Below are 9,034 nucleotides of genomic sequence, written 5' to 3'. Positions count from 1 at the left end.
AAAATGATGCAGGAATACTTTACGAAAATCCTTGAAACATCTAATAGAATTCTCCAACAGCCTCTTAAACCACCTCTGAGCTGCTCCTCTGAAGGTGGTGAGGAACATATGGCACTTAATGTCATCGGTGAATTGCTGCGATAGAGCTGCATGCTCAAATTTAAGAAGATGATCTTCTGGATCAGTAGTTCCAAAATACTCTTCAATATTTAAGTTCTGATGATGTTTCGGCAATAGATCATCAAGCACCCTCTGAGAGAAAGAAGTAACAATTCTCTCAAGGGAGCTATCACTCGCCACTATTTTTCCTTTGCCTTTTTCTCTTGTCGGTGCTTCACCAGAGGACTCCTGAAGTACTGGTCTTCTTTCTCCTTGCTCCATAGGAGTATGAAAAAATGCTCGGGGATGTCAAGTGGGGGAAACGGGAGCAAGAGTTATGTAAGCATGATCATCTTCCTCCATACCTCTATCTCTCCGATGATCAGTAGTTGAGATGGCTAGATTTGCTGCTACTGGCAAGGTACCTCAGACATTTGCTTGTTTTTACTGTTGTAACGCCTTCTACACTCTTGCATGGATGAGCAGCTCCAGATCTTCTTGAGTTAAGGTGATAGTATGAAGTTTTCCAGTGTCCTCCATCATGTAGTCTTAGATTCAGGTGAGAGTTCTCACAGACGGCGCCAAATTTGATCCTGTCTGAAAGCTATAAGATGAAGAGCTGGGAAAGGTAGGCGATGACTCTGGGGAATATGAATAACGATAGATCTGAGAAAACCAAAGTAGATTCAGAAGAAACCTAGTAGAGAATACCTCCTAGCGAAGAAAATCGCAGATCGATCAATGCTAGATCTGAGAAAACCAAAACAGATCTAGGAGAACTCCGATGAAGAATGCCTCTGATGTCTCCGCTCCTGCCCACTATGAGACCAACCAACAAAGCGTTAATGACCTAAAAGCGGGGTGGGAATCCCTGGCTAGGCCCTTCGACGCTCAAGTTTCCCCGTTTAAAGCAGGAAGAAGAAGAAGAAATACAGTAAAATTAAAGTGGAACTAGGGTTTTAGTGGTGATGTTGCACGTACCTTTCCAATGGAGAGGATTCCCCTTTTTATATCACCTCATGTAACCTCCGTGATCATGAGGTGGGCGTTGGTTTGTTAGAGTTTGTTATGAGATGATGTAAGCACCTGTAATAATAGTTTAAGGAATCTTTTTTTACCCTAGATGTACCTTCTTTGTCATTTAGCGCACCTACAGAAGTTTCCAGAAACTATTTCCCGCTAAATTAGCCAAACTGTCATATGATCATATATTATTATCATATTGTTCATATATCACATATATTTAGTTATGCTAATCCTTACTGGCTATGTTCAAGAGATTTAGTAAGTGTGAGTGTCTTTATGCTCGGTCGAGATTTGTTTACTGAACATATATGAACACTTACACTGGGTCAACTTCTATTTGGCCGGCAATATACTAGAGACCATATAAGGCTTAATGTCATTATGCTTGGCCAGTCTCTCATACTCGGTCGGTATTTGTCTACCGGGCATATATAAATGTTCCCATTCGACCTGCCCTTTCTCGGTCGATAATAGGCTCTAGACCGTATAAGGCTAAATGCCTTCCTGCTCGGCCAGTCTCTCATTCTCGGTCTATTTTTCATGCTTGGTCGGGATTTGCCTATCTAACAGATATGAACAATCGCACTTGGTCGGCCTTTCTTTGGCCACACGAGTGTTATGGGTTCTACAAGCCTATATGCCTGACGTCCGTTCGGTCTTTTTAGGCTCAACCGAGATTTGCGTATCGGGTGTATATAAGTGCCTGCACTCGATCGACCTATTACCCTCGGTCAAGATTTACCTATCTATTGCATAGTCATATCTCCATCTTATCCTTTTTGGCTTATCATATCTATCTTACTTTCCTTACTATATAGAACCAGCTTATCATAACCCATATCAATCGCTTTTCCCCCCCCCCCCCCCCCCCTCTAGCGTTCCTTTCGATCCAACAAAATTTTCTATCTTGAATATCCTATGAAAAGAAGAAAATCTAGTGAATGGTTGTCTGTTTGTTGAATGAAGCCTCCCTTGACTATAGAAATGTAGAAAATCATCACTGCTCAAAACCATGATGCATTTCAGAATGACAAAATAGAGAGACATTCAATTGATTCATAACTCTAATCCCATCTCAATTACTTTTAGATGTTAATGTCACTTACGAGGAAATAGATGATGAAGAGATGTCCAACAGTGAGGATCTTATTGAATTAATAGAGTCTAGCAATGAGGACTTAAAAACTATTAATGTTGATTAGTCAGATATTAATGATGATTAAATATTAGCATTATTATTCATCAAGTAAGTTATGCTTTCATATTATTTTGTGTAAATATTATTATATTAGTAAACTTTAGTATGATATGTTGTAATATTATTTTGCAGATATTATCATGGCAGAGTAGTAGGCAATAGCACTCCGTAGCCATACAGTACTTAGGGTTGTTGGGAAGTCATAAGTATTTTTTGTTATTAGTAATTCAAGTTCATATATGACTTTATTTATAACATATTTCTCATACCGTAATATTTTTTTCATATAATTTTACTCCAGATCGATGGCCATCGAGTAGTGACATACATCAATGGAAAATTTAAAGAAAGAGTATTCGCTTTTGGCACTACATGAAGACATATAGACTAGGTGACGAAGACTTTCTATTATAATAATTTATGGTAAGTAAATTTAATATATTTGGTATTGTATAATATATTTATCCTTTAATAAACAAAATTTTCAACTTATAATTGCAATATATATATATATATACTTGAGATGAAGGGCACAAGGCACAATTTATATACACTTGGAATATATATTGTACAAAAATATACAAAGACCTTCTATACTATATGAGAAAGAAGGGCAGAAGGCCGACGTATTATTCAGACGAGATCTAGGATGCATGGATGGCCACCTGGGCTGCAGAAAGGTGGCAGTCCAATTCTGAAAAAGCTTGAGTAAATAAAAATACAAAGCTAAGTAGCTCGAGCACCGAAACCGTTCAGCATACGTCAAGATCTCGATCTTTTATAGAGCATGCCATGGATTTGGTGAGTTTAAATTAAAGTTATATAAGCAATTTTTTTATTTAATACCAAACTTATATAATGTTGGCCCAACTTTTCTGTGTATGCAAGAACGTGCTATAGACCAACATCCCATTTGTTTGGATGTCTTTATCAAGACTCACAAGAAAAAGGACGACATATTTGTCGATCCTCGATCTCAAACCATACATGTAAGATTTTTAAATTTATCATTTAATTATTTCTATTTTGATTAACTTTAGTAATTCTGATCAAATTGGATATTAATCATATTATTTTTTTTCCAGACAAGAAGAAATGACAAATAGAGTGACTCAGACATCTCAACCACCAGCAGAGAGGAGAGTCACAATCTCTATCCACTAAGGTAATAAATGAGATATATTATAATATTGTCGATGGAAGGACAAAAAAATCCATCCTCTACGGTCTTGGCTCCCAAGCTAAAGTGACATTTGATTATTTGAAGACTCCTAGGGGTCATGCTAGTTCTTCGTCTTCTATTGAGATGTAGTTTTTAAGATGCAAAAATCAAGAGTTGCGCAATCAATTGGCTTCAATGGATCAGAGGATTGCCGCTCAGGAGCAGCGGATGACCGTTAAGGAGCAAAGAAGGGTCGCTGATGACTAGAGGAGGGTCGAACAAGAAGTTATCTTGGCCTCAATGTGAGCGATTATTGCCAATTGGATCCCTAAACTACATGGTTTTGAGTCACAGGAGACTCAAAACCCCATCAGACCCTGTTGATTAGCTTATTTTGGGGTTTATTCAAGTACAACTTAGTTGCTTTATTTATCATACATAAATTATGCAAAATATATTTGTTCTATTTTGATATTCTAATTTGTTCATTTCTAACTATTGTATTATATTTTTCAAGAGTTCATATTTATATATCTATCATATGATATCTAAAATATGAATCAAGTATCTTTTTTATTACATGTAAAATTAGTTTCTGATCATATATTTACAAATTTTTTAATTATACATATGTTACAATTTTTATTACATCATTCTGATCATAATCTATCATATTTAACTTTCTACATGATTTTATATTACTATCTCATATGATTGTATATGGATGTATTATTTGAAGTGATTTTTATCATGGTATGGATTTAGATATCTTATTCTAGAAATTTAGATTTAGATATTTTATTTTGGATATTTGGATAGTTTGTATCATTGTATGAAATTTAATTTAATTTGTTTGTATGATTGTGTTTGTGATTGGTTTAGATTGTGATTAGTTTATATGAATTATTTTTGTTTATATGATTTGATTGTATGGATTGGATGAATTATGATTGTATGTATGGATTGTGTTTGTAATGTCATTGTCTGCGATAGTTTTATATAGATATGAAAATTGTAAACATGGTATATTCTAAATATAAAAGTTTGCTTATATTTTTTTAAAAATTTACCGACGGAATACCGATGAAAATAATATTTCGTTGGTAAATACCGAAATCGAGTTACAATACACCGTCAGTGTTTATTGACGGAATATTTATTCCGTCAAATATTCCGTCGGTATTCACCGACAAAATTATTGGTTTCCATCGGTAAACACCGACAAAATCCTGAATTTCGTCGATGTTTACCGATAGAATATTAGTTTCCATCAGTATATATCAACGAAATCCTAGGTTCCGTCAGTATAATTACTGACGCAATTTTTATTCCGTCAGTAATTACCGACAGAAAATAATATTATGTCAATAAGTAACATAGCGGGTTAGATTTTTGTTTGATAAATACCGATAGAATTATAATTTTTGTCGGGGAATCAGTGTTCTATCAGTATTTATACCGACATATTTATAATTTTCATCGATATATTTAGTTACTGAAATTTATTCCATCTCTATATAGTGACGGAATGTAAATTTCGTCGGTAAAATAGTTTCTAACGCAATATCTTTCGACTATTGTATTTCCGTCATAATTCCATCACTAAACTAATATAGTGACGGAATTACTTAGCGACGAAATTACGGTGGAAATTCTATCGGTATTAAGGGGTATTTTTATAGTCAAGGACGGCATGCCATTTATTCTAGACGGCCGCAAGGTGGACCTCATAGGTAGCGACGGCTTGGCAGATACCCAGAAGATCGCCAAACATGTCGTAGGCATTCTTGGCAATGCACTTGGCTTCCTCAACGTAGTTGGCCTTGAACTTATCTCCGCAAGCTCCATTGCCTTCTTCGCTTCCTCCTTGTTACAATCCATTTTCAGTACATCTCCAGTGGAATCATTTGCATATATATAATCCAGATGATGTCAAATTCCCAGATGAACGATCACATAATGGCTTTGTGTTTCCCAACAGAGATTGAAGAGGAAGAGACGCATTAAACTTGATGGTGCAACTTTTATTTGAGCAAATGGGCAACAACTGTCATCGAAGATACATGATTACATACTAACACAAGAATACTCTACAGCAAACTGCATCACCAACAATCATGAACAAATGAAGACTGATTGGTAGTACACATTCGAGCTGGGGCTTCTCGTATCGTTTCACGCACGAGGTTATTAGCCTGTGTATCGTTTAGGCAGGCATTTATTAGCTACAATGAAGGTTGAACATCAACATTGGTTCTCATTTGGAGATCTCCAGCACCTGTTGTGGAACCACATCGAATCAGCAACCCTCGAATAACCATCCTGATTTCGATGCCAAGCGTAGTAGGCATGCGTTCGATTCTTGATCTCAAAGATGGCGTGGCCAAAGCTTGCTTCTCTGAAAGCTGAGTAGCTCGGTTGTGGCTCTGTCATACTGCGTATACAATAGACGGAAGAAAATCGATTAATAAGAAATGAAAATTTGAATACTCTCGTCAACAGCTTCCTGGAATCTCTTACTTGGTTGCAAGGCCTTCAAGATTTCCACCATCGCCAATGGTGATATATACAGGAGCAGATTCATCCTCCACTGGTTGGCATTTGCCATTCACTATATTGTAAGCTATATTTGATATCCTATGCTGCAAGAAGATCATAAACAGCTACATCTTCAGAACAGTTCATGTGCGAAGAGAAAAGAGAATCCATATTGCCGAAAGACTAATCTTACACTGCGTTCGTAAGCATGAACATGGCCAGCGAAAACCGCATCGACTTTGTGTTGCACAAGCCACGGCTCATACATGACTCTCATGGTTTCCCCTTCCATATAGTGATAGTTGTAGCTGTTGTACCATGGCGAGTGCATTAGGACAATCAACCATGGTGTCTCACTTCTATCTACCTTCGGTAGCTCTTCTTCGAGCCACTTGTACTGAGGGGTGTATTTTCCTGTAAAACTTAAAAGATTCAGTTGCAGTTCATCATCTGTCGCTATATTTCGTTGAAACAACAACCGTCTTAGCTTCATACCATATGCAGAATAGGATGCCAAAACAATTATGTATGCCGAACCGTGTTTAATCGAGTACCAGAAAGGGGCAGTGCTGCCTGAAGCTTTGTAAGGAACATGATATCGATGTCTGAATGGTTTAAATGGCTGAATTTCACCCTGCAAAAATTTTACAAAAATTTTAGGATCCTAATTCTAACAGACAAACCGTGACGATATCCATGTCTGAATGGTTTAAATGGTTAAGAAACATAACAAACATATTTATATATTTCGAACATGACGATATGTATGTAACTATGGCGCTTACAATTTCAGGAGCAAAGTCAATCTCATGGTTTCCGGCTGTCCAAATCCATGGTTGATAGGCAGCGCTTCTCTCGACAAACCTGCCCCATGTATCCCATCTGGCATTGTCATGGTTCGGGTAGTTATCAGCATACGAAAGATCACCTACAAACAACACTGCCTGTGCTTTTGGGTTCGATTCATAATGACTCAGAGTAATGTTTGAGTCATAGCTTTGTCCAAGATCGCCTGCAGATGATAGAAATATACGAAAGTGGGCAAGAATTTCTAGACCAAAAGGAACCGTTTTCTATGGTCAAGTTTCTCCAGAGTCTAATAGATAGATCGATACAATTGACTCATAGAAAGAAAGGTAGAAATACAAAGAGCAGTAACATCAATCTCCATGTTGCACAATAATATTACCAATAAGCCCAAAAGTGTAGGGAACATCTAGGCCAACTTTTGGTGGGGTAGTGAACCAAAATGTTCGAACAGTATGGTCGATCCCAACAGCATAGTAGTAAGTAGTATCATGCTGCAAATATACAAGAAGCCAATTTTGTCATGCAAATCCATGAAAGGAAGAAATAAATGGCACTGCTGTAAAACTTCTGATCACCTTCAAGCGGCGAAGAGTGCAATGATGGATGTACCCTGAGGTGTAGTTGAAGAATGAGTAACGAGTGTGTTTTCCAGTAGCAGAATTGTTCAGCTTATCCTTGTGAGTCCCATAGAGAACATCACTGGAGCCGGGTTCGTCCTCGGTCACCCATGAGATGATCATCGCCGAGCCTTCATGATTCCCTTGGGTAATATGCACCTTTAATAAAGGAAAGAAGAAAATGAGTCAACTTGTAGAGCGGCAAAGAGTTCCTTTTTTCCATATCAGATATAATAAAACACCTTCACTAAAAGATAATAATCACTAAATGAAACCAATAGCAGAAACATAGAGAAGAAAAGAGGCAAGAGAGATCACAATTCACCCAAATGTTGCAAAAGAAGAAACTACTGAAAGATCTATACAACTAAACAAGTTTGAGTTTAAGGTTGAACAAAGAAAAAGGGGTTTGGATACAAATTCAAGAACAGGAAACTTTGAACAGTATCATTGAGATAAATCTTTAACTAAAGCCCCCAATAGCAGAAAGACAGAAGCAAAGGGACAAGAGAGATCACAATTCACTCAAATGCAACAAAATAAGAAACTACTGAAAGATCTATACAACTAAACAAGTTTCAGTTTAAGGTTGAAGAAAAAAAAAGTAGTTTGGATGCAAAATTCAAGAACGGGGAAACTTTGAACAGTAGCATTGAGATGAATCTTTAACTGAAGGCCTTGTAGGAAGAGAAGCATTGGTTGAAGATAAAGTTCAATTTGTTTAACACTGTAATAGCAAGAACCCTAAGGCGAAGAAATCGAAAATTTCCAAGTAAAGAACTTCGCAATGCTGAAAAAAAAAAAAAAAAAAAAAAAAACCTTTTCGGTCGGAATCACGAAAAGGAGGCAACTTTAGGGTAACCCACCTGCTGGGGCGCGTTGTAGCCGGGCGGGACGGCGAAGACATCGCTATCGATTGGCATATCCGCGGTCTTCTCGGCCTTCCTAACGAAAGAACTTGTGACTCCTCCCTGACAGAAACCCGCCAGTCCAGCGGCCAGAACCGCCGAAAGCATTACCCCGAGTCCCAGGCGCATCTTGCCCTCTACACCTCGCGCCATCCTTCACCGCCGCGGCACTGCCCAGCGCCCGCCCTCTGGCCGCTTAAATAGAAGGGTTAGCGAGGGGAAGACAGCGGGGCGAGGGATGGATCGGAAAACACTGAATGGAGACGCGTGCGGATGAGGATAACAGAGCGAGGACGGATTCGGGAGCTGAAAATTTTGACCTTGGAGAAGGACAAGATCGATTGCGGGCGGAAGCGGAGCAAATGGCAGTGTGGGCGTCGAGTAGCGGCTTGGAGTCAAATTCGATTTGAAGTTTCTTCTGCTTTTGGAGTCAAATCGCATGTGCGATGTTGTTGACTGTTCCGATTCGAGGACTTTGTACGTATTATAAGCAGTTAATGGGGTGTCTTGAAATTTGAGCGAAATTTTCACTTAAATTTTTATCACACGAAGGGCACCAATTGTATACCCCGATGTTATTATATGGTAGGAGGGTATTCAATTATTACTTAGGTATTTATAATTTAATTTTTAATCATAATATAATATTTATAAGAATATTTTTTAATTGAGACTC

General features: G+C 37.8%; 1 protein-coding gene across 1 annotated transcript; it reads right to left on the bottom strand.

Moving 5' to 3' along the window:
* Positions 1-5,482: 5,482 nt before the first annotated feature.
* Positions 5,483-8,756, bottom strand: LOC122021120 (purple acid phosphatase 2-like). Its single transcript, XM_042579209.1, has 8 exons — positions 8,317-8,756; positions 7,409-7,609; positions 7,213-7,324; positions 6,809-7,035; positions 6,519-6,657; positions 6,217-6,437; positions 6,006-6,127; positions 5,483-5,919 (listed from the first exon to the last, which is right to left on the bottom strand). Exons 1-8 carry the CDS (start codon positions 8,509-8,511, stop codon positions 5,730-5,732), a joined length of 1,407 nt encoding a protein of 468 aa, XP_042435143.1. The 5' UTR covers positions 8,512-8,756; the 3' UTR covers positions 5,483-5,729.
* Between the last annotated feature and the right edge of the window lie 278 nt (positions 8,757-9,034).

The sequence above is a fragment of the Zingiber officinale genome, chromosome 9A (genome assembly GCF_018446385.1).
Source record: "Zingiber officinale cultivar Zhangliang chromosome 9A, Zo_v1.1, whole genome shotgun sequence".
In the NCBI taxonomy this organism is placed as follows: Eukaryota; Viridiplantae; Streptophyta; class Magnoliopsida; order Zingiberales; family Zingiberaceae; genus Zingiber; species Zingiber officinale.
The sequence above is the reverse complement of the archived record's forward strand: the minus strand, read 5'-3'. Positions and strand labels throughout refer to the sequence as shown.

Bases quoted from the DNA above. Each gene is read 5' to 3' on its own strand.
- LOC122021120 (XM_042579209.1), bottom strand. From the start codon at position 8,511: ATGGCGCGAGGTGTAGAGGGCAAGATGCGCCTGGGACTCGGGGTAATG. The intron at 7,036-7,212 runs GTAATATTATTG...TATCATCTGCAG, and splicing joins CTACACTTTTGGGCTTATTG to GCGATCTTGGACAAAGCTAT. The intron at 6,438-6,518 runs GTATGAAGCTAA...TAAGTTTTACAG, and splicing joins GGCATCCTATTCTGCATATG to GAAAATACACCCCTCAGTAC.